General features: G+C 43.3%; 2 protein-coding genes across 9 annotated transcripts in view; one reads left to right on the forward strand and one right to left on the reverse strand.

The window, feature by feature from the left end:
• Window positions 1–1,742: 1,742 nt before the first annotated feature.
• Window positions 1,743–20,536, reverse strand: hmgcra (3-hydroxy-3-methylglutaryl-CoA reductase a). Of its 2 annotated transcripts, XM_029763695.1 has the most exons (21): window positions 20,140–20,536; window positions 20,072–20,091; window positions 15,754–15,950; window positions 14,821–14,932; window positions 14,136–14,223; window positions 13,616–13,700; window positions 13,287–13,392; window positions 13,041–13,147; window positions 12,387–12,506; window positions 11,987–12,150; window positions 11,513–11,778; window positions 10,322–10,503; window positions 8,861–9,055; window positions 8,498–8,656; window positions 8,148–8,305; window positions 7,092–7,197; window positions 6,565–6,735; window positions 5,936–6,076; window positions 5,489–5,647; window positions 4,236–4,390; window positions 1,743–3,648 (listed from the first exon to the last, which is right to left on the reverse strand). In XM_029763695.1, the coding sequence occupies exons 3-21, from the start codon at window positions 15,916–15,918 to the stop codon at window positions 3,591–3,593; spliced, it is 2,697 nt and encodes an 898-aa protein (XP_029619555.1). In that variant the 5' UTR covers window positions 15,919–15,950; window positions 20,072–20,091; window positions 20,140–20,536; the 3' UTR covers window positions 1,743–3,590. The 2 variants fall into 2 exon arrangements, with proteins under 2 accessions (XP_029619555.1, XP_029619554.1); XM_029763694.1 differs by having other exon boundaries at window positions 20,072–20,534.
• Window positions 20,537–21,653: 1,117 nt separating this feature from the next.
• The window catches only part of LOC115200550 (uncharacterized), a 44,776-nt gene continuing 40,858 nt past the window's right edge, over window positions 21,654–25,571 (forward strand). For all 7 annotated transcript variants that reach the window (XM_029763696.1, XM_029763699.1, XM_029763703.1 and 4 more), the window contains exons 1-5: window positions 21,654–22,274; window positions 22,703–22,782; window positions 22,891–22,967; window positions 24,525–24,547; window positions 24,703–24,767. In XM_029763696.1, coding sequence (XP_029619556.1) covers window positions 22,180–22,274; window positions 22,703–22,782; window positions 22,891–22,967; window positions 24,525–24,547; window positions 24,703–24,767 — 340 coding nt within the window. In that variant the 5' untranslated portion in view covers window positions 21,654–22,179. The remainder of the gene's footprint in view (window positions 22,275–22,702; window positions 22,783–22,890; window positions 22,968–24,524; window positions 24,548–24,702; window positions 24,768–25,571) is intronic.

Consider the following 25,571-nt stretch of genomic DNA (forward strand, 5'->3'; position numbering starts at 1 on the left):
GCTCTGCTGAAATGTTATTTAAATTTCACAGAGAACTTCACAGAGAACTTCACAGAGAGCTTCACAGAGTGTTTTTCTCAAAGAGCCACAGCAGATTTTCATGTGATGCATATTTTCTGTTCAAAATTTATTTGGCCATTTGTAGGTATCGGAATACATACATAGGAATATGTTTTGTGAGAGTAAAAAAACATACACAAGACAGTCAATGTAAAAATGTAGTACACATAAAATACTAGACAAGAGAGCCATGATGAAATATATCTACACAAAGTACTGTCAAGTAAAGAACTGTAGTTGTGAACATAGAGACTGCAGTCAGTGCTTATTCCAAACCTACGGGGACACTCCCTGATCTGTCCTGTTGCTTAGTGCCAGACTCCATGGGCTTGTCCCAAATGACACCCATATTCCCTATATAGTACACTACTTTTGATCAGAGGCCTATAGGTAATAGGGTGTCATTTGGGACACACAACCCTGAAGCAGGTAATGAGTACTGCATTATTCATAAACCTTCCGTGGCCATCCTACTGAAGAATCAGCCAATAAGCAGGCCCTGTGCTGGTGAGATGTGATGAGCCTGGAGCTGATTGGTTGGCCGCTCGCTCTGGTGATGGCTTCCCATTGTGACATCACTCAGGATGAATTCTGAAACCTTAACCCTGTGGAAATCCAACGGCCCTCAAAGCCATATATACAGACGGCCCCTATTCAGGGTTTAGGGTCAAGGGGGGGGAAAATAACTGCTTTCTAATCCTGTTTCAATAGTCACTTTTACTAGAGCAGGTCTGCTCTGCCTGTGTGTCTGACAGTAGCTTCACTGTGTGTGTGTGTGTGTGTGTGTGTGTGTGTGTGTGTGTGTGTGTGTGTGTGTGTGTGTGTGTGTGTGTGTGTGTGTGTGTGTGTGTGTGTGTGTGTGTGTGTGTGTGTGTGTGTGTGTGTGTGTGTGTGTGTGTGTGTGTGTGTATGGTCACCAAGCCTGGTCATTAAGTCCCCCATACAGTATTCACATGCTGAAATATTGATTGAGCTATCAGCTATGACCCCCAACGTTGAACTGAGTCTGCAATAACCTGTTAAAGTGGAATTCAACTAGGACACTGAGGTTTTTTTTCATAGACTTAGATAATAACAGGGGATCCTCATGAGGTTGGAAAAGTTTTAAGTGCTGACGGTTCACTAAAACACCCTTTGTCCCATTGGTGGACATCGTGATGTCTGTGAAGAGAAACCTTGATACCTTCGAGTCTCAAAGACAATAATCATGGTAGAGTTAAACCTAAAATACAGTAGTTATTTAGTTCGTTAAACCTAAAATACAGTAGTTATTTAGTTCGTTAAACCTAAACAAAATGTTTTATTTAGTTCGTTAAACCTAAAAAACATTAGTTATTTAGTTAGTCCAACCTAAAATACAGTAGTTATTTAGTTAGTTCAACCTAAAATACTGTAGTTATTTAGTTAGTTCAACCTAAAATACAGTAGTTATTTAGTAAGTTCAACCTAAAATACAGTAGTTATTTAGTTAGTTCAACCTAAAATACAGTAGTTATTTAGTTAGTCAAACCTAAAATACAGTAGTTATTTAGTTAGTTGAACCTAAAATACAGTAGTTTAGTTAGTTAAACCTAAACTACAGTAGTTATTTAGTTACAGTAGTTAAACCTAAAATACAGTAGTTACCACAACAACATTTAAAGATTATACCTTCAGTTCAACAAGTCAATAAAAACTGTAACTTTGTTTTCTATTGTACATTTTTATTGTAAATTCCCTTTTTTTATTACAAAATATATGCGAAATACATCCGCATTATTGACTAAAGAAGTATAATACTCAGATCAGATCTCCACATTCGCCATTAGAAATGTGGACAAACCAGCAGGCTGTGACTCACACAATCAACCATGAATGGTTTCCCGTTTCTGACCATCCAAAGACATGGGTTAGAAACAGCCGTTTCTGACCATCCAAAGACATGGGGTTTGAATCAGCCGTTTCTGACCATCCAAAGACATGGGTTAGAAACAGCCGTTTCTGACCATCCAAAGACATGGGGTTTGAATCAGCCGTTTCTGACCATCCAAAGACATGGGGTTTAAACAGCCGTTTCTGACCATCCAAAGACATGGGGTTAGAAACAGCCGTTTCTGACCATCCAAAGACATGGGGTTTGAAACAGCCGTTTCTGACCATCCAAAGACATGGGGTTAGAAACAGCCGTTTCTGACCATCCAAAGACATGGGGTTAGAAACAGCCGTTTCTGACCATCCAAAGACATGGGGTTAGAAACAGCCGCTTCTGACCATCCAAAGACATGGGTTTGAAACAGAACATAGTGCACATACTGTCGCTCGTTACACAGGAGGCGGCATCCATTTTTATGAGTGTCAGACATTTGAAGCCAAACCGGTTAGTTGTCTTGTGTGTACAGTCAGTGCCACTTGTTCACACTGTTCTTTTCCACAGTAACAACGGCCTATCTACCCACTCAAGCCAACGTCATCGCTAATTATAGCACCTTTATCTGCATACACACCAGTGTCTCTCGAACCTTAACAAGTGCTAAATGTCTCTTTACATGTTCTCCCTAGCATTACACACCGTTTACGACTCAAGTTCTTATAAGAGAAATAGGCTAAAGCTTTGTTTTTAGGGAATTTCTTTTTCTAGGTTACGAAGGCTGTATTTGGCAATTAAAACAATTTGCAAGTACATTAATCAAGACGTCTGGGTCTACTTTTTTCACATTTACAATCTCCAGCTTTCGTTGAATGTCGTTGTTTCTTTGAAGACATTTGCCAATCTATAATTTTGAGTTCTGTTACGGTACAGAACTGTAGCCTGGGTGCCAGTCTGATTCTGCTCTCTTGCCAACTCCGTATGGAATTGTCATGCTAAACATGTCTGGCTTGGCAATGACAATACAGTTAGACAAGAGCACAAACAGATCTGGGACCAGACTAACAGAACTCTACACCGCTGTGTCACAGTTCTGCTGTGACTAAACTCAACTCTTAGCTACCCAGTAAACTGCTTCGGCGTCGAACCTTCAACCCAAGCATAATAAAAAACAGCCTGGTGCTAACATATACATGTCAGTGATGAGTAAGTCTTCATAGTCAACTGCTTTAAAGTAAAAAATAAAAAGTTCATTCACGATACAAAAATACTCCAGAGAGGGATAATCTGTCTGATTTCAGACGTTGTGTTTCCACTTTCCAGCACAATGAGGCATGATGATAAGTACACTGATGTTAGAGGAGGAAAACACATTGAATGACCATAGTATGTTTTTTAAAAACATGATGAAATAGTATTAAATATGCAATATGTATCTGTGTTTCTGTCCAGACATGATGGTCCTTGTTCTTGGCTGTGTCCAAAATGGCATCCTATTTCCTTTTTAGTGCCCTTCTTTTGACTAGAGCCCTATAAATGTGAACAGGGTGCCATTTGGGACTTAGCCCGTCTATTGTGCTGGGAAGAGAAGTCCTCGGTTCTGTTGGGTTGGTCCCAGGGAAGGGCTCTCTCTCTCTCCTCTCTATACCCCAACACCCAGAGAACCATGATGATCCATAACATCTCAAGATGCCTTCTTGGTACAGGTGCCTGGGGTTGTTTCCTGCAGGTTTACCTTGGACCTGTAGAAAATAATGAACAAACACCACATAATAAACATGACAGAAAGTATTGATCAATTTAAGCTATAGTGCATTCAGAAAGTATTCAGATCCCTTCACTTTCTCCATATTTTGTTACGTTATTTTGTTTTGTCTTCTTCTAAAATGTATTAAATTAATCTACACACAATACCCCATAATGAGGTTGAGAGGATCTGCAGAGAAGAATGGGAGAAACTCCCCAAATACAGGTGTGCCAAGCTGTAAAGGTGCTTCAACAAAGTACTGAGTAAAGGGTCTGAATACTTATGTAAATGTGATATTTCATTTATATATAAAAAAAAAAAATTATATATATATAATATACATTTGCAAAAATGTGTGTGCAGATTGATGAGGGGAGAAAAAAGATCGAATATGTTTTAGAATAAGGCTGTAACGTAACAAAATGTGGAAAAAGTGAAGGGGTCTGAATACTTTCCGAAGGCCCTGTAGAGTAGAGATCTGACATGCTTTTATCTACTTGAATTAAAACCATTTGTATCGCTACATCTCCACAGACTTTTCACAAATATTGCTCCGCTCGTCACACTATCCCTAACCCTCACCTGTTGTGGGTCATGTGACTCTTGACGAGGTGCCCGGCGGCGAGGGCAGCCATGAGAGACAGTTCACCGGCCAACACCGTGCCACACACCACCCTGGCCAGCTGCCTGGCGTTCTCACCAGGGCACTCCTGACTAGCACCTTGCACGCCCAGCATCTACAGCAACACAGTGGGAGTGGAATCACATGAACACATTGGGGGCAGGCCAACCATCTCACACTCACTGATTGGACAGTGATCTTCTGCAGCAGACACAACTATTTACTGATTGGACAGTGATCTTCTGCAGCAGACACAACTATTTACTGATTGGACAGTGATCTTCTGCAGCAGACACAACTATTTACTGATTGGACAGTGATCTTCTGCAGCAGACAACTATTTACTGATTGGACAGTGATCTTCTGTAGCAGACAACTATTTACTGATTGGACAGTGATCTTCTGCAGCAGACAACTATTTACTGATTGGACAGTGATCTTCTGTAGCAGACACAACTATTTACTGATTGGACAGTGATCCTCTGTAGCAGACACAACTATTTACTGATTGGACAGTGATCTTCTGCAGCAGACACAACTATTTACTGATTGGACAGTGATTTTCTGCAGCAGACACAACTATTTACTGATTGGACAGTGATCTTCTGCAGCAGACAACTATTTACTGATTGGACAGTGATCTTCTGTAGCAGACAACTATTTACTGATTGGACAGTGATCTTCTGCAGCAGACAACTATTTACTGATTGGACAGTGATCTTCTGTAGCAGACAACTATTTACTGATTGGACAGTGATCTTCTGCAGCAGACAACTATTTACTGATTGGACAGTGTTCTTCTGCAGCAGACACAACTATTTACTGATTGGACAGTGATCTTCTGTAGCAGACACAACTATTTACTGATTGGACAGTGATCTTCTGCAGCAGACAACTATTTACTGATTGGACAGTGATCTTCTGCAGCAGACAACTATTTACTGATTGGACAGTGATCCTCTGTAGCAGACACAACTATTTACTGATTGGACAGTGATCTTCTGTAGCAGACAACTATTTACTGTGTGTGTGTATTTATGTAGAGCTTTTAATGTGTTGTTTATACGTTTCACACATTATTCATAGATAACTATGTCTGCTATGAGGTTCTTTTATGGAATGAAACACTCATGTACACAATACATTAATATTCCAATCTATATAATATTGTAGTCTAGTCTAGATACTGTTGTGTGTGTGTGTGTGTTCCTACCTGCAGACAGGCTTGCTGTGGTGCCAGGATGGTCCCTCCTCCTACAGTACCCAGCTCTATGGAAGGCATGGTACAGCTGATGTAGAGGTCTTCCCCTGTAGGCCCTGACGCCTCCATCAGAGTGATGCAGTTACTGCTACCCACCGTCTGGGCTGGGTCCTAAAAGAGACAGGTGGCTCGGTTACCTTATGGACTTGTTTCCCAGACCCAGCTTACACATATTCCTGAATTTAAAAGCATTTATAGGGCAGGTTTCCCGGACCCAGGTTTAGCCTAGTCCTAACACATTAAACATAGCTTTTTAGTCCTGAACTATAAAGCTATATGTTAATATCTCCATGTATATTATGTAACAAAATACATGTACAATTCTTCCTACTTTAAACATTTATCCAATGAAGCTAAACTATCCCCCGTTTGAGAAGACAGATCCTGTTGTTCTGTTACCTGTCCACAGGCGATATAGATGGCCGCCACTAGGTTGGCTGCGTGGGCGTTGTAGCCGCCGATGCTTCCAGCCATGGCTGATCCTACTAGGTTCTTGTTAATGTTGACATCAACCAGGGCTTCAGTGCTGGTTTTCAACACCTGGTAGATAGACAGGGAAAATACACTCAAGACATAGAAACACAAAGCATAGATCGGCTCGGACATAGAAACATGGTGCATAGATCGGCTCAGACATAGAAACACGGTGCATAGATCTGCACGGACATAGAATCACGGTGCATAGATCGGCTCGGACATAGAAACATGGTGCATAGATCGGCTCGGACATAGAAACACGGTGCATAGATCTGCACGGACATAGAATCACGGTGCATAGATCGGCTCGGACATGGGTCAAATACATAATGTCAAATATTTGAGCTTTGCTTGATGTAGTTTGACTGGTTCAGTAGAACCAATGGAATTGCCCATAGAGTGCAAACTCTTAGCTAAATTAAGCACACCTCAAATACTTTCAAATACGACCTATGTACTTGACCTAGGTCTGGAATGACGATCAATATTACATTTTGAAAAAAAAAAGAAAAAAATGAAAAAAAAAGCTTCAACTGTATAAAGTGGTGTACCTCTCTGACCACTTTAGCTGGGATGGTGGCCTCACACACAGCAGACTTTCCCCGGCCCTCGATCCAGTTGATGGCTGCAGGCTTCTTGTCGGTGCAGTAGTTCCCACTGACTGCCAGAACCACCAGCTCAGGATACTGCTCCTGTAACCTGGCCAGAGCCTGCTCTGTTCCCTGACGAGATAGAGACACAATGCTGGTTACACACACACACACACACACACACACACACACACACACACACACACACAGGATACTGCTCCTGTAACCTGGCCAGAGCCTGCTCTGTTCCCTGACGAGATAGAGACACAATGCTGGTTACACAGAGCAACACACACACACACACACGGAAATATACAGAGCAACACACACACACACGGAAATATACAGAGCAACACACACACACAGGTCATAAACAGGACAACACACACCGGGAGACAATAACCAGCTAATTAACATGACACATGATAGTCACACACATTACATGTCTAACACACACGCATTCGCTCGCAGTATGCACGCACACACACCTTAGAGATCATGTTCATTCCCATGGCGTCTCCTGTTCTGGACTGGAAGCGGATGTAAAGGTTTCTACCAGCGAGACCAATCATGAGCTTCTGCAGACGAGCAAACCTGGAAACACAACCAAAAGACGAGGCCGTCAGTCTTCTCTCTTCACAACTGTTTTCAAATGTTGACCATAGAAATAGAACATATAGAGTGGACCGATCTATAAAATAATTACATTTCTATCATATATATTTCTATATAACAGACGCCACCCACACTCTATATAACACCCTCCACCCACATTCTATATAACAGACTCCACCCACATTCTATATAACAGACTCCACCCACATTCTATATATATCAGACTCCACCCACATTCTATATATCAGACCCCACATAGATTCTATATAACAGACTCCACCCACATTCTATATAACAGACTCCACCCACATTCTATATAGTAGACTCCAACCACATTCTATATGCACATTCTATATAACAGACTCCACCCACATTCTATAAAACAGACTCCACCTACATTCTCTATATCAGACTCCACCCACATTCTATATAACAGACTCCACCCACATTCTATATCCACTTTCTATATAACAGACTCCACCCACATTCTATATAACAGACTCCACCCACATTCTATATAACAGACTCCACCCACATTCTATATAACAGACTCCACCCACATTCTATAAAACAGACTCCACCTACATTCTATATATCAGACTCCACCCACATTCTATATAACAGACTCCACCCACATTCTATAAAACAGACTCCACCTACATTCTATATATCAGACTCCACCCACATTCTATATAACAGACTCCACCCACATTCTATAAAACAGACTCCACCCACATTCTATAAAACAGACTCCACCCACATTCTATAAAACAGACTCCACCCATATTCTATATCCACATTCTATATAACAGACTCCACCCACATTCCGTATAAGACTCCACCTACATTCTATTTCTAGAACCGAGACACTCCTCCTCAATATCCCCTAAATGTAAAGTATTTCTATTCCAGACAGTTTAACCTCTGACCTGCTGGTGTGGTCGAAGGCGTCCTTGATGGCCTGGAATCCGTCGGTGCTCTCCAGCCAGCCCTTGACCTCTGCAGCCAGGCAGGCCGACGGGCACCTAATCACAGGACCCCGGGTCATCCCATCTGCCAGGATACGACTGCTGGCACCACCACCCAACTGGAGGAGAGGAGAGGGGGGCAAAGGTTAAGGAATGGTCAGGGTGGTCATAGACTGGATACAGCTACTTCACTGACTTATTCCTAGTAGTTCTGTTTTATATATACTTCCATATGTAGTTACTGGTATACAATACTTCTACCATTGTCTAGTGCAGTATGCTGTATTACAGTATGTAACACTGTAACTCACGGAGATGGCACGACAGCCCCGGTTGGTGCTAGCCACCAGGCAGCCTTCTGTGGTCGCCATGGGGACCTGGAACTGCTTCCCATCCAGGTGAAGAGGCCCGGCCACGCCTACTGGAATGGGCATGTATCCAATCACATTCTCACAGCAGGTCCCCATCACCTGGCAACCAAAACATCAACAAAGATTGTTTTTCAGTTTCCATCATCGTTACATCGTGTACTGTATGTGTGGTGGTTATGCAAATAAAAACAAATGAACTGAATTGCTGTTTTGTGCATCAAGCATTGATGTTTTAATGCCCTTTGGGTGTACATACTGTATCAATCACACAACAACTTCAGACAAAAGCCTAGAAATCCTCACCTTAGAGTAGTCGTAGTCTAGGTATGGCAGAGAGGAGAGTGCGGAGGAGTTGGGGAGCTTGGAGGAGATCATGTATCTACGGATGGATACCCCTCTCTCTGGTCTCTCCATCACGGCCTCCAGCTTGTAGGAAGGGATGTGTTTAGAGTTCACCAGAACCACCACCTCATCATCACTCAGGAATCGGGCTCCCATCTGTGGAGGACACACAGACACTTTGTCAACTCAAATACAAACACACACACATTCTGTGTACAGCAGTATGCAATGAAACCCAATAAAATGCATGTATAAAGCACTTTTCAAACAGTCTCGAGTATTATATAATGCAATGGATCTTGGTGATAAGAAATGTATGTAATAACATTGAAATATCAGAATTATTCAGAAACCCTGGCCAAGTGTCCAGGTAGTCTTTCTGCAAACATTTAAAGTTACAGTACACGTAATCTCTCGTGGACAGATTCACATGAAAAGTGATAACTTTTTTACATCTGGGTAACAAACATTACAGCACATGTAGCTAAAGTCACCTGATCTACCTGTGACCTATCGTCTGACGGTCACCTGATCTACCTGTGACCTATCATCTGACGGTCACCTGATCTACCTGTGACCTATCGTCTGACGGTCACCTGATCTACCTGTGACCTATCATCTGACGGTCACCTGATCTACCTGTGACCTATCGTCTGACGGTCACCTGATCTACCTGTGACCCATCGTCTGACGGTCACCTGATCTACCTGTGACCCATCGTCTGACGGTCACCTGATCTACCTGTGACCCATCGTCTGACCTGATCTACCTGTGACCCATCGTCTGACCTGATCTACCTCTGATAGATGTGGTAAAGAGGTCCAAAACAATGGAAATGCCATGGAAACAAGTGGGGTAAAGATACTGTGTTGGAAACATCCCAAATCTCCTCATTGCCCCCCACAACTTTAAAAATAGGAGGACGGGCTCATTGTAATGGCTGGAAAGGAACTTGGCCTCTATGTTCTCTCCCCACCAGCCTCCACTGGGTCACAGGTAGATCAGGTGACGATCAGACGATGGATTCACTGAATGTATGTCCTCTATTACTGTCCTGCTCTAATAGGTTGAGCCTAAGTGAATGAGTAAAGTGAGTTAAGCTCATTAGGGATATAGTTAAACCCATAGGCCGTAGCAAGGGGATATTACTGCACAGACATACAATACTCCTACAGTTACCATAGAAACTGGCGTTGGATTGACATTGTGAAACAGGGGATCAGTTCTGCATTACATTACATTACATTACATTACATTTCAGTCCATCTTATCCAGAGTGACTTGTCGTACGTAATACAGTCCATTCTGCACTGAAATTGACTGTAATGAACCTTAGCCCTGGTTGTAAACAGTGTGTGTGTGTATGTGAGCGTGCATGCGTGCACGTGGACCATAGCTATGTAAATGTACATCCCACCATACCTCAGGGTTTTTCAGGATGGCCAGGCACTCCTCCAATGGTCTGGGGTCTGAGGGTAGGCTGGGCTGAGAGGATTCTGCTCTGGGGCACTCCGCCTGGCTCTCCCTCTCCTCCTCCATAGAGCCCAGACGGAAGGTGGGCTGGGGTTCGGTGGTCGGGACAGGCAGCGGCCGGATCACCTCGGCTAGGATGGGGAGGAGGGAGAGGATAGGAGGGAGAGGGGAGGAGGGAGAGGGGAGGGGGGAGAGGGGAGGGGGGGAGAGGGGAGGAGGGAGGGGGAGGAGGGAGGGGAGGAGGGAGATGGGAGGGGAGGAGGGAGAGGGGAGGAGGGAGATGGGAGGGGAGGAGGGAGGGGGAGGGGAGGAGGGAGGGGGGAGGAAGGGAGAGGGGGGAGGGGAGGAGGGAGAGGGGAGGAGGGAGATGGGAGGGGAGGAGGGAGGGGGGAGGGGAGGGAGGGGGGAGGGGAGGAGGGAGGGGGGGAGGAGGGAGAGGGGAGGAGAGGGGAGGAGGGAGAGGGGAGGGGAGGAGGGAGGGGGGAGGGGAGGAGGGAGAGGGGGGGAGGAGGGAGAGGGGAGGAGGGAGGGGGGGAGGAGGGAGAGGGGAGGAGGGAGATGGGAGGGGGGGAGGGAGAGGGGAGGAGGGAGAGGGGAGGGGAGGAGGGAGAGGGAGGAGGGAGAGGGGAGGAGGGACGGAAAGGAACGATAATTAAGTTAACCATCGAGTTCAGAGCAAAGCCCTAAAGGCTGAGAGAGTTTCACCTTGTTGAGATCTATTCTAGAGCTAGACAGCACTGTAAGGAATGTATTGATGCAGTAAAGAGGTCAATGGAACTCCACCAAAACAATGGAAATGCCATGGAAACGGCTGGGGGAAAGATACCGTGAGGGAAAGATCCTGAATCTCCTCATTGCACCCCAGCAGAATAAGCCTACTTTTAGGCTACTGTTTCTATGTGTATTTCACACTCTGTTGAGGTAAAAACCGGAGTATAATGCTGTATAGAAGTCAACCCCAATACATGTTCATGTTATCGTCACCAATCAACTGCATTAGTTAAAAATGACTGACTACGTCCATCTATTTCTGTATGCTAGCTACACTACCAGCAAATACGGCTGCATTTCTCATCAATGCATTTCTCACAGTCCTTTCCAAACCACCATAACACCACGTCTTGTTCCTGCCTGCCGTACCTCTCTCCTCCTTGGTGGCCTCAGCCAGGGCGGGGGGTGTAGGGGTGGCGGTCCTGAGGGGGGATTTGGGGGGTTGGGGGGGAGCAACCTCCTTCCTGCAGCACTGGTCTGTGCTCCAGCGGGGGGCACGCTCAGGCCCCTGGGACAGGGGGCTCTTCAGAGACAAGGTGGACTCGTGCTCTACTTGTTCAAAGAAGATGTACTTGACGGCCAGCAGCAGGGCCAGACCCAGACAGATCACCTGCTCTATATCCATGCTGACCAACCTGGGGACACAGACAGAGGAGGGACAACAACAATAAAACAACAGATTAAATAACAGAAGAAGATATGGATTGTACTTTAATAAATGTCACATACATTTACATGTCACTGTTGAAACTGGATTGGTCAAGTCACAGCCCGGGGGTGGAATCAATTCCATTTAAACTTTGTCAGTTCCAGAAGTGAATAAAAATTCCAGGTAGAACTCACCTTGACATGTAGAACTGCCAGAGGGGTCTCTCGGGGTCAATCCTCTTGGGTAAATGGTTGTCCAGGGACATGGAGCCCACCTGGGAGACGTCCAGGTTGGAGTTGAGGGAGAGAGGGTCGGCGATCCAACGGCTGTGAGCGTGCACCATTACCAGGCCCAGAGACTGGAGAGCAAACAGCAACGTTAACACACACACACACACCACACCATACACACCACACCATACACACACACCACACACACACACACACACACCACACACACACCACACCATACACACACCACACCATACACACCACACCACACACACACACACACACACAAACACACACACACACACACACACCACAACATATACACACCACAACATATACACACCATACACCGGTGTAGTCTTACCATGATCATCTTGACTCTCTGGGTGACAGGGTTGGGCTTGTTATCCTCCTCTTCCTCCATCACCCGGGAGAAGTGGCTCAGCTGCCAGATGGGGTGACCCTCCTGACTCTCCCTGGACAGCTGAAGAGAGAACACACACACAGACACACACAGGTCAGTATCCACACACACAAGTCAGAATATATACACACACACACAAGGATACACACACAACCAACCTGTCATAGGCACCGAGTCTGTCTCATAATGATGTTTAAAGGCATTTAGTGTATCTCATCATGTTGATTAAAGGAATTTAGTGTCTGTCTCATAATGTTGCTTAAAGGCATTTAGTCTAGATTTCTACTCCTGCTATGGCTCTCCTTTCCTTCCACATCTCTCATTTTACACCTATTTCATTTGACGTGTATGTGTGTGTGTGTGTGTGTGGATGTGTGTGTGTGTGTGTGTGTGTGTGTTTGTGGATGTGTGGATGTGTGTGTGTGTGGATGTGTGTGTGTGTTTGTGGATGTGTGTGTGTGTGTGTGTGTGTGTGTGTGTGTGTGTGTGTGTGTGTGTTTGTGGATGTGTGTGTGTGTGGATGTGTGTGTGTGTTTGTGGATGTGTGTGGATGTGTATGGATGTGTGTGTGTGGATGTGTGTGTTAACTCTTACCTCTAGGACCAGGGAGACGCAGGCAGGGAAGAACGTCATGAAGACAAAGTAGTTGGCCAGGACAGACATGCAGCCAAAACAACACATGATCTCCAACTGTCGTACACCTGGAAGATCAATCAGTCCATCAATCAATCAAACCTGGAATACTGCATCCAAAATGATATTATATTCCCTGTACTGCCAGCTCTGGTCAAAAGTAGTACACTATATATGTACTCTGGTGCTCCATGCTCCCTTCCATACCTGACATGGTGCCCACCCCGATCACCAGGCACTCCACCAGGGCATCCAGAGTGAACGTGGGTCCGAGGACTGCCATGCCACGGGCGATGTTGTCGCGCACCTCGTCCTGTTACACAGGTAATCAATGAATTAATACATTTATCAAACGGCTTTATGAAACCTTTTAAGCCTTTTCAACATGGGTCACTACTACAGAGTGTCGCTATCAGAAAAATGTGTTACAAAAGCATATAACAGCTGTATAATAACAAAATAACGTTTTAGATTTATATATATTTATTGTATATTACTACTGATGTGTTTCCACAGGAGTATGAAGTGACATGTACCTGTGAGTTAGAGCTGAGTGCGTACTTGGCGAGAGCGCATGCTTTGGAGAGGTCGATCAGAAGCAGGAAGAAAGGTAAGGCCTCACTGGAGAACAACATGGATGACTGTGTGTGAGACTCAAACATTTTCTGATGAGCTACAGTAGTACTGAACGGAGCACAACAGTAGATGTCAACAGGAGACCCTCTCTCTGTCTCTCCTCTATAGTAATTAGACAAATGGTTAAATAACCTCCATTACAAATCTTGGCGGTATTACAGTAGGCCAAGTAATCCAACACTAAAGAGGGAAATTGAGGCTCAGAGTGTATTAACATATCTTATAACATAAACCATTTATCAGATGTTTTTATCCAAAGCGACTTACACTGCTGTGTTCATACATTCACTGAAAAAAAGTATATAGGCTACTGTAACTGTGTCTAAAGCTGGAGCAACATGTGGATGCTTGGGCACAGTCAACATAGGACATCAATACTGACAGAAACATTGTGTTGTACTGTTCTCTGGGTTTACATACTTGAGGCCAGTGAGTTCTTTATCCAGGAAGTGAATCACGACAGTACTGAATACGAAACTGGAGAATATGGTGAATAGTCCAGCGATACCTAAAAACAAAGTTGATATTGTAAGAAATGCAACTGGTTAGATTCAAATGTACAGTATATATTTAAGTAATGCCTGGGGGGGGGTGTTATACTCTGCAACTCGGAGTGCCTGGACACAGGCCTTAGCCGTGATATATTGGCCACATACCACAAACCCCCGAGGTGTCTTATTGCTATTATAAACAGGTTACCATTGTAATTAGAACAGTAAACAAGTCGTTTTGTGTCATACCCGTGGTATATTGTCTCATATAACACGGCTTTCAGCCAGTCAGCATCTAGGGCTTGAACGACCCGTTTATAATACAGTATATTTAACTGAATATTGCTTGCCCTGAATGACAATGCTTGCCTAGAATATATTTTGATATTGTAATATATTTCACTTTAGATTAACACGCTACATTTACATTACTTTAAAGTGTAACTGTAAACTTTACAGTACATAGTATTTACAGTATCTTTACAGAATATTTACAGTATAAACAAATGCTGACCTAGAATATATTTTATGTAACTTGCTAGATTCTCATTTGACTGTGTATTTTACAGTATATTTTACAGTATATTTACCAGATTTTTACAGTAAATGCTCACCAAGAATATATTTGGAACCTAGTTGCCGTAGATTCTGGAACTGGAAGTAGATGTACACGATGGCTATGCACCGCGTGATGGTCAGAATGATGATGTCACTGCTTAGAACCAGCTGAAAGCGAGGCAGAGACGACATCATCAATGAAGTAAGTTAATCAGAAAGGTCATTAAATTTTTTTTTTAAATCACTAAAGGAAACGATGATGATTCACTCAAGGAAGTAAAGGTTCTATGAACAGAAAGTAGACCTAACTACTGTGTGTTGTAAAATAGACAAGTTGATGGACGTGTAAAACATGTGACCCGTGAAAAATGCACTTTAAATAAAATGTATTTGACTCAAGTTAAAAAGGCATTCTCATGTACTGTGAACAAGCGACCTTTTGTTAGGTGTCCTACTCGTCCTCAATGAAGAGTAGTGTGTACGTACCTTCCAAACCATAATATGGTAACGAGGTGAAAGTGTACACTTCAGTATAGGCCCCTAGGCTAGGATACTAGGAGCCCTTGTAGCCTCGATAGTTCTTACAAGTTCTTGTCTAAGAATGTCCAGATACGGTGCAGAGAAGACAAAGGCCTTCACCCCCTCCTCCAAAACTTTCCTTCTCCCTTCTTAATCCATCCTTCCTAACCCTGTACCGCCCTTCTTACTTAAGTCTATGGCTCTATGGGGCGGCAGGTAGCCTATCGGTTAAGAATGCTCGAGGTGGCAAGGTGGAAAAATCTATCGCTCTGCCCTTGAGCAAGGCAATTAACCCCAAACAACAACTGCTCCCCGGGTGCCGGTGACGTTGATTAAGGCAGCCCCCCCCCCGATTCAGAGGGGTTGGGTTAAATGCGGAAGACACATTTCAGTTGAATACATTTGGTTTTTGAAACTGACTAGGTATCCCGTCCAGCACCCCCTGCACAGTACTACCCATCCATCCGTACCTCCTCCATTTTGGGGCAGTCGTAGTTCCAGCCGCAGATCTGGTCGTTGCCGGTGAACATGTTCATGGACATCATGCAGATGGTGAGGGTGACAGTGCCTACGATCACCTCCCAGGGGTGGGAGGCCACCAGCATGCCGTGCATACGGAACAGACCAGTCAGCATGGTGGGGCTGGGCTTGGGGAACGGTGAATGTGCTTTACAAAAAGACAAAAAGAAAGACTGAAAGTTCCACTCCAACTCAGACAGAGGCAACAGACAGTGGCATCCTAGAAGAGAAGAGCAGTATTATGTTTCGTGGCAACCTATGTAGGAGATCAAATACTATCAGTACTAGAGCTTAGTGTCGAAATGTGTAACGTCGCTGAGAGGATAGAAACACCAACAGCAATGTTGACAAATGACCAGAAAAATAGCTGGTATTTTTTTCATTTTGGACCACAGTGTCCCTTCAACTTTATTGGGTAGTCATCTATTACTTGAACTGATGTGCTCTTTCATCTTTGTACTGTGGTGACGATGACAAAGCCAACAGAGGAGGAACACTTCCTGGAAGGTAGAGAATAGAGTAACCCATACAGAAACACTGACTCAAACCAGGGTGGAGACCAGACCGAGCCCATTTGTCAAAATCACAGAACTGTGCTACTTTCCAAGTTCCCTGGACAGACTGGACATCTGTTTACGGGAGAAAAAAAACATCAGCTGAGTTTCAGTCACTCTATTTACTATACCAAATATTCTCATATATACCAAAACCTTTCTTTACAATTTGTGTAGTGTACTATACCCTGCCTATATACCTATAGGGTACTGACTGTGTCATGATGCATAGGAGGGGACAGGAATTAAGCTATCTACAATTTCTGATGATGCAAGAGGAATTTAGGAAATACTTGTCCATCTTTAAATTCAGTTTTAAAAAAAATAGGCAATTCTCTGGAAGCTATTACTGAAACATTATGTTGAAGTCCAAAGCAGAAAAATGACAAATTAAACCGTTACGCTTTCAAGGAGATGAAAAGAAAAAGAAAAAAAAGAGTATCACAACCTTGATCAACAAGTTTAAAAGACACAGCATTAACCAAAATAAACAGATTATTATAATGTATAATAAGTTTCACCAGAGCGACTGATGACGTTAACTGAACGAGTCAGCGGCAGACACACCTTAGGAACCGGTTGGCAGCATCAACCAATAAGAAAGGGACGCTAATGGCCTCATCATAGGCATCATCATGGATGCAATTCAAACATCATCCGACCGTGACAGAGCGAGACCAGTCGCTGTCTATCATCGCTAACTAAAAATGTAAGAAACACCAGCCACAGCAAATACAGTAGGCTGTACAGAGACGGCTCTATCTACTGTAGCTATACTACAGTACAGTCTGGGCTACAAGGAGACGGCTCTATCTACTGTAGCTATACTACAGTACAGTCTGGACTACGAGGAGACGGCTCTATCTACTGTAGCTATACTAAAGTACAATCTGGGCTACGGGGAGACGGCTCTATCTACTGTAGCTATACTACAGTACAGTCTGGACTACGGGGAGACGGCTCTATCTACTGTAGCTATACTACAGTACAGTCTGGACTACGAGGAGACGGCTCTATCTACTGTAGCTATACTACAGTACAGTCTGGGCTACGGGGAGACGGCTCTATCTACTGTAGCTATACTACAGTACAGTCTGGGCTACGGGGAGACGGCTCTATCTACTGTAACTATACTACAGTACAGTCTGGACTACGAGGAGACGGCTCTATCTACTGTAGCTATACTACAGTACAGTCTGGGCTACGAGGAGATGGCTCTATCTACTGTAGCTATACTACAGTACAGTCTGGGCTACGGGGAGACGGCTCTATCTACTGTAGCTATACTACAGTACAGTCTGGGCTACGGGGAGACGGCTCTATCTACTGTAGCTATACTACAGTACAGTCTGGGCTACAAGGAGACGGCTCTATCTACTGTAGCTATACTACAGTACAGTCTGGGCTACAAGGAGACGGCTCTATCTACTGTAACTATACTACAGTACAGTCTGGACTACGAGGAGACGGCTCTATCTACTGTAGCTATACTACAGTACAGTCTGGGCTACAAGGAGACGGCTCTATCTACTGTAACTATACTACAGTACAGTCTGGGCTACAAGGAGACGGCTCTATCTACTGTAGCTATACTACAGTACAGTCTGGGCTACAAGGAGACGGCTCTATCTACTGTAACTATACTACAGTACAGTCTGGACTACGAGGAGACGGCTCTATCTACTGTAGCTATACTACAGTACAGTCTGGGCTACGGGGAGACGGCTCTATCTACTGTAGCTATACTACAGTACAGTCTGGGCTACGGGGAGACGGCTCTATCTACTGTAACTATACTACAGTACAGTCTGGACTACGAGGAGACGGCTCTATCTACTGTAGCTATACTACAGTACAGTCTGGGCTACGGGGAGACGGCTCTATCTACTGTAACTATACTACAGTACAGTCTGGACTACGAGGAGACGGCTCTATCTACTGTAACTATACTACAGTACAGTCTGGACTACGAGGAGACGGCTCTATCTACTGTAGCTATACTACAGTACAGTCTGGACTACGAGGAGACGGCTCTATCTACTGTAGCTATACTACAGTACAGTCTGGACTACGGGGAGACGGCTCTATCTACTGTAGCTATACTACAGTACAGTCTGGACTACGAGGAGACGGCTCTATCTACTGTAGCTATACTACAGTACAGTCTGGACTACGAGGAGACGGCTCTATCTACTGTAGCTATACTACAGTACAGTCTGGACTACGAGGAGATGGCTCTATCTACTGTAGCTATACTACAGTACAGTCTGGGCTACGGGGAGACGGCTCTATCTACTGTAGCTATACTACAGTACAGTCTGGGCTACAAGGAGACGGCTCTATCTACTGTAGCTATACTACAGTACAGTCTGGGCTACAAGGAGACGGCTCTATCTACTGTAGCTATACTACAGTACAGTCTGGGCTACGGGGAGACGGCTCTATCTACTGTAGCTATACTACAGTACAGTCTGGGCTACAAGGAGACGGCTCTATCTACTGTAGCTATACTACAGTACAGTCTGGGCTACAAGGAGACGGCTCTATCTACTGTAACTATACTACAGTACAGTCTGGACTACGAGGAGACGGCTCTATCTACTGTAGCTATACTACAGTACAGTCTGGGCTACAAGGAGACGGCTCTATCTACTGTAGCTATACTACAGTACAGTCTGGGCTACAAGGAGACGGCTCTATCTACTGTAACTATACTACAGTACAGTCTGGACTACGAGGAGACGGCTCTATCTACTGTAGCTATACTACAGTACAGTCTGGGCTACAAGGAGACGGCTCTATCTACTGTAACTATACTACAGTACAGTCTGGGCTACAAGGAGACGGCTCTATCTACTGTAGCTATACTACAGTACAGTCTGGACTACGAGGAGACGGCTCTATCTACTGTAACTATACTACAGTACAGTCTGGGCTACAAGGAGACGGCTCTATCTACTGTAGCTATACTACAGTACAGTCTGGACTACGAGGAGACGGCTCTATCTACTGTAACTATACTACAGTACAGTCTGGACTACGAGGAGACGGCTCTATCTACTGTAGCTATACTACAGTACAGTCTGGGCTACAAGGAGACGGCTCTATCTACTGTAACTATACTACAGTACAGTCTGGGCTACAAGGAGACGGCTCTATCTACTGTAGCTATACTACAGTACAGTCTGGACTACGAGGAGACGGCTCTATCTACTGTAGCTATACTACAGTACAGTCTGGGCTACAAGGAGACGGCTCTATCTACTGTAGCTATACTACAGTACAGTCTGGGCTACAAGGAGACGGCTCTATCTTTCCTACATAAATCTGAATCGGATTCGGTACTAGAGCGAGCGCTGCTACAAATGCATGATAACGAATGTTGTAGTCTGTGCATGCATTTTCTGACCAACAAACCATGTATTGCAAAACATATTGTAGGCTTAGTAATAGCGGCGTCTGCTACTGGTAATACCGGTGGTAGGTTTTTAACATATTAGTTACATAATGTCTCTACTGCTAATAGAAGATGAAGATGTCAGGCATATATATCTATATCACTGACTGCCTGTGTGTGTGTGTGCAATCCCAGAATTTGCAAAACAACAACCCTTACAAATAGGTGCGGGAAAAAAACGATCCAGCGGAAATATTGGGCACAAGTCCACACAGGTGTAAATATCAAGCAGGTTCAATAGGATCGGAGACTGCTTACCTGTGTCAGTAAATCTCAAAGACTGCTAAATGGATACAGTTAAAAAGCCGGTGTCAGCCCTCGTTTAAAACCGATCGTCCTTGTTTTAAATCCCGGTTTCTGTTTGAAGATGAATTTGAGCCCGAGTACAGATTAGCCTATACAGTGTGCATCTTTTTTATTGATACAATAAATAATTTACATGCACACAAGCTCCCAAATGGTCGTGGTCGCTTGAGAGACAGCTTTCGGGCTTGAGACAATGGAGAGCGAGCTTCCTACAGTGTGAGCGTGGAGAGATGGCATGGGAATGCGTCATCCGACACATTAACCAATCGCATCGGAGATTTGCTCCATGAGCGCTTTGGGCACGCCTCGTATCCAAGGCGACGGTCCTTAGGGGCGTGTTCAGAGGGGGGACGCGTGATCTCACCACTGGCGCTCGGGCCAATTTGTGCGAGGAATAGGAAACAGGCAGTGGCTGCAGGCGGTGCGATTCAGCATCATTGGACGTTCCCTTTCAATTGGTGTGGCATTTTGATTTCAAACGTGATGCAAAGAAAGAGCACACGTTTTTCGTTTAAAGTTAATCATTAAAATTTGTCGTTTTTTTTTTATTACTTTGAAGATTTTTTTTATTTGAAAATGTCAAGGTCAAAACTGTGTAAAAAGCCTTGACCTGCTATAGCCTTGTGCTTAGTCCTTCTTTATTCCGATCTAATATATTTTATATGACAATAAAACATATATATATATATATATATATATATGTTTTATTGTCATATAAATCGGATAAGTGCAGTGAAATGTGTTGTTTTACATGGTCAGCCATAGTAGTAAGGTGCCCCTGGAGCAAATTAGGGTTAAGTGCCTTGCTCAAGGACACATCGACAGACTTTTATCTAAGTCGTTTCACAATGTCTATGGGTGGATTATTGAATGACCCTGGCATATAGGCCATAATGATTAAGGATCCCAAACCTCTCAGACTTAACCTTTTAGCTCTACAATAGATGATGTATTAGTAATGAATGGTTAAAAAGCCTATAGCCTATGTATTTCAGTGCTATCTTCGCGGATTTGAAACCTTTCCGACCCGACATCATGGACCTAGTCGAATACATCATTTGTTCATTTATTTCTGCAAATATAAACCTATATTTTTTTCATTCATTTGCATTAGGTAAATTGTGTCCGATTCATGGAAACTTTGGCTACTATACCTGCATTGTAACATTTTATTTAAACAAAATAAATATTTGCAAGTGTTTTGCCTTATTTTAATAATTTCAGTTGAGTTTTCATGGGAGTTTATCAATAAATTGGTGGTATTGTCACTCATACTCTGTAGCTAAGGAGTTATGTATTAGATTAGTACATTTCATAATAAAGCAGCTGTCAAAAAACTTGGTCCAGGAGAGCAGGTGACAGACATTATATAATATGGGCTGATGGTTTATCACAGGACACACACACACACACACACACACACACACACACACACACACACACACACACACACACACACACACACACACACACACACACACACACACACACACACACACACACACACCTCTGGTTCAATTGATATTTATTTAGCTCTTTCTAGCCTGAGGTAGGAAGGTGTAGGCTGCTATGCTGGCCTGGAACAAAGACTTTCACCTCTCTAAAACCGGAATGGTTTTGGTAAACGCTGCTTTTAAGATAAAATATTTTTGCCGACTACTAGTTTTGAGTGGAGGCTGAGTGAGTGCCACTATCAAGTCAGGCACCAATCTCAAGAGTTTTTAAAACGTAGGCCTAATATTATATTTGGAGCAATATTTTCCCTGCCATGGGATAACAAGGGATACTGTTGTAGCCTGCTCAGTCTGCTACGCCCTCTGTTGGCAGAAAACAAAGTATTTCCACTTTTCTCCAATTTGGCAAGGAACGCCCACCAGGAACGCCCACAAGGAACGCCTACCAGGAACGCCCACCAGGAACGCCCACAGAGACAGTCTGCAGTCACATATTTTCTCTTTTCGCGCGCTAATCTCATCAGTTACTAATCCAAACTGGTAACGTCGATGTGGCTGGCTAGCTAAATGTAAATATTGACAAATTGGAAATTTACCACACATGTTATGGAGACAAGTTGTTTCTCTGATATTGACAATGAGTCGGCGTCAATTGTTGGTGATTCTGAAGGAGAAGAAGAAAAAAATCTTTACCTGGACAGGTTTGGATACTTTTAGCAAAATTTGCTACCGACACTTTTAGCTAGCTAACGTTAGTTGGATAACTTCTAGCAAACCCCAGTTCACGCTACTTTCCATAGCCACAAAGTCAAAATTGGCAACATAAAAAATCAATTAACGTAACATAGTTTTTTTTGCTGCATGTTAGCAGTATGGTTAGGGTTAGGTTTGAAGTCAGATTTTAAGAAAATAAATAGGCGGGATTTAGCCATAAATATGCTTTTGTGGCTGTGTTAACTAGTGACCACCCAGCCGAATTCACACTTTTCGTGGATGAAATAACTGACTAAAGTATTTTTATGAAATGTTTTCTCTTGTGCCAAACTGAAAAGCTGTGCGACTGCTAGGTCGGCTATGGCTGGTTAACAGCTAGCTAACATTAATTACTTTCTTCCTGTTGTTTTTACAGATTGATGCTTGCAGATTTGCTAGACTCGCCATACTCACATCATTTCTCCACACCACACACCATCAATGGCTGTACAGACGGTAGGTTGGCTCTTCCATCAAGGCCTCAGACTGCCATATCTTTGATACCGCTCACCGTTTCTATTGTAATATAATCGTTTCTGATGTGATACCATGTCTGTCCGCTAGGGTTTTCTCCTCAGATAGCGATGTTGACTTGTAGACGTTTGGATGGCTTGGACCAAGTGCGCCTCACACCTGAAAAGGTAGTTTATGCAACAGTAGCTCTCAAACCACTTTTTACTCCTTAGGTTGGGTTTTCAGAGGAGACATTCGCCCACGGTTGGCTCCATGTGAACTACAATTACCGATGCTGTGTTTTTAACATTTAGAAAGGTCAATCATCACTTTCAAACAGGTTTTTGAAACATATGGTGATATGCCCCCTCTTTCATATCAGCGAGAAATAATCTTTAAAGTAAAAAATATACACTTAGTGTAGCAGTTTTTCACAGTACCACAAGCTGTGTGTGCCTCCAGTTGACGAACTACACTTCCTCCCCAGTTAGCTTATTACACAGGTGTTCGGAGTACACTAGACAGCTAATTAGCACAGATGGCCTCCAATGTCTTCCGTCTGTCTGCCGTAAAGAAGCGATATAACATGGAGAGAACCCTAACCCTGTAAAAAAATGTGTAGTAATTTGAACCTTTTGTTTTTTTGGAAAATCATTTTTCTCGCTGATATTAAAAGATACATTCATTATGTTCCTGTCCCCCCCCCCAAAAGAAACGTATCGCGAGCGATGCGTTTTAACGTTCAGAACGAGCGTCTGGTATCTTAACAAAACTCCTCTAACCAGAAGATACTATCGTTAATAGGCACTAAAGCAGTTAGTGTCTGTAACCACGTTTCCATGCACAGTTTTTATGTGAGTAAAGTCACACCTTATTTAAAAAATAAACTTGACAGTTGTGATGGAAACAGGAATTTTCGGTACAATTTTATAAATGGCAACAGATAATTTGTTAGTTCAACATTGGAACTTTTTGCGTCAGCAAAAAAAAATGTATGTGGGAATTGGAAGTGGAAACGACTTTATGCACAAATATTGATATAAGAACCATCATATCGAAGTAAACTTTGAGTCACGCGATGATATGGTGTGTGGTCCTCCCACTGCGACTCGGGAAACCATGCAGTTTATTAGGCTACAAACCGCTGCGCCACTCCAATGCACTGTATCTCAGTGCTTGAGGCGTCACTACAGACACCCTGGTTCGAGTCCAGGCTGTATCTGGTGACATGATGATCGATGCTTGGCTGCCGATTGACAAATAAAAAGAATCTTGCTCTTTTCTCCATGATAATCTCATCATGTAGGCTATACCCTCACAGTATCTGTGAGCTGTTGGCTAGAGCTCAAGTGCCAGTACAAGAGAGGGCACATTTGCTATATAACTCTCATTATTTTGGTAACAAAAATCATTAGTAGAGTTTAAAATGTGATGGGAACCCATTTAACGTGTATTTTTAATTCGGTACATGTGAATTTAACGATACGTCATAATGCGCAGACTTTTATCCGCAACAAGTCAATTTGATGAAAACATCTCTGGGGGGAAAATTTAGCATATTTCATTTATGCAAATTCTAGAATATTCGCATGAAAGTCTGTCACCAATTGGATGTAAACCTAGGAAGTGATTGGGCTAGTGCAGCAGTAGTGGTTTACACAAAATAATGTCCTACCTTACATGTTTTTTTTTGTCTGATTATTTGTCGGATTCGAATGTGTTTTGAAAATGTTTTCCTTCTGCAGATCCAATCCCCATTTTTGTCAAGGTGTGTATAATCCATTTAGCTATATCATATTAAGTTTTAGTTATCAGTGCATGTTTATGGTTAACTGTGTAACGTTAGACTTATTTAATGAGGAAATACCATTCTACTTACTTCCCTGTTGATTACTTACTAATTTCCTCCCTTTTCAACACTAGGAGTTCTGGAATTCCAGATGACGAGAAGGGAATGGACAGTATTATCGCTCAAGGACATGATGGAGGTGTGTGTGTGTGTGTGTGTGTGTGTGTGAGAGAGTGTGAGTGTTCAAGGCTGCAGTGCTAGCTGGAATTTGCACAGATTACACTCTGAATGTGTGCCTGCCCTATCTAGTCCTACTGAAGACTTCATTTATTGTAGTTTATCACCAGTTGTAGAATGAAGCAACTGCATTTGGTGGCACTTACAGTATCAATCAATCAATCAATCAATCAATCAAATGTATTTATAAAGCCCTTCTTACATCAGCCGATGTCACAAAATGCTGTACAGAAACCCAGCCTAAAACCCCAAACAGCAAGCAATGCAGATGTAGAAGCACCAGTTAAAAGTTTGGACACACTCATTCAAGGCTTTTTCTTTATTTGTACTATTTTCTACATTGTAGAATAATAGTGAAGACATCAAAACTATGAAATAACACATATGGAATCATGTAGTAACCAAAAAAGTGTTAAACAAATCAAAATATATGTTATATTTGAGATTCTTCAAAGTAGCCACCTTTTGCCTTGATGACAGCTTTGCACACTCTGAAAAACCCTGGAATGAGTAGGTGTGTCCAAAACGTTTGACTGGTACTCTAACCCAATGTGGGCATCCCAAATTGTACCTTATTCCCTATGTAGTACACTCACTTTAACAAAAGGGCCCGTAGTGCTCAGTGTGCACTATATAGGAAATAGGAATCCATTTGGGATGCAAGCCAATGCAGCGTGTCATGTAGAAGCTCCTGTACACATGCAAGCCGAGGAACAATATAGCTTATATAACTATTATCACTCCTAATGTTTCTAGGATATTATCT

The sequence above is a fragment of the Salmo trutta genome, chromosome 9 (genome assembly GCF_901001165.1).
Source record: "Salmo trutta chromosome 9, fSalTru1.1, whole genome shotgun sequence".
Classification (NCBI taxonomy): domain Eukaryota; kingdom Metazoa; phylum Chordata; class Actinopteri; order Salmoniformes; family Salmonidae; genus Salmo; species Salmo trutta.

Coding starts and splice junctions, on each gene's coding strand:
- hmgcra (XM_029763695.1), bottom strand. CDS start 15,918: ATGCTGACTGGTCTGTTCCGTATGCACGGCATGCTGGTGGCCTCCCAC. Junction 5,648..5,935: donor TCTATATCGCCTGTGGACAG/GTAACAGAACAA, acceptor TGTCTCTTTTAG/GACCCAGCCCAGACGGTGGG. Junction 4,391..5,488: donor CACAGCAAGCCTGTCTGCAG/GTAGGAACACAC, acceptor GTGTTGCTGTAG/ATGCTGGGCGTGCAAGGTGC.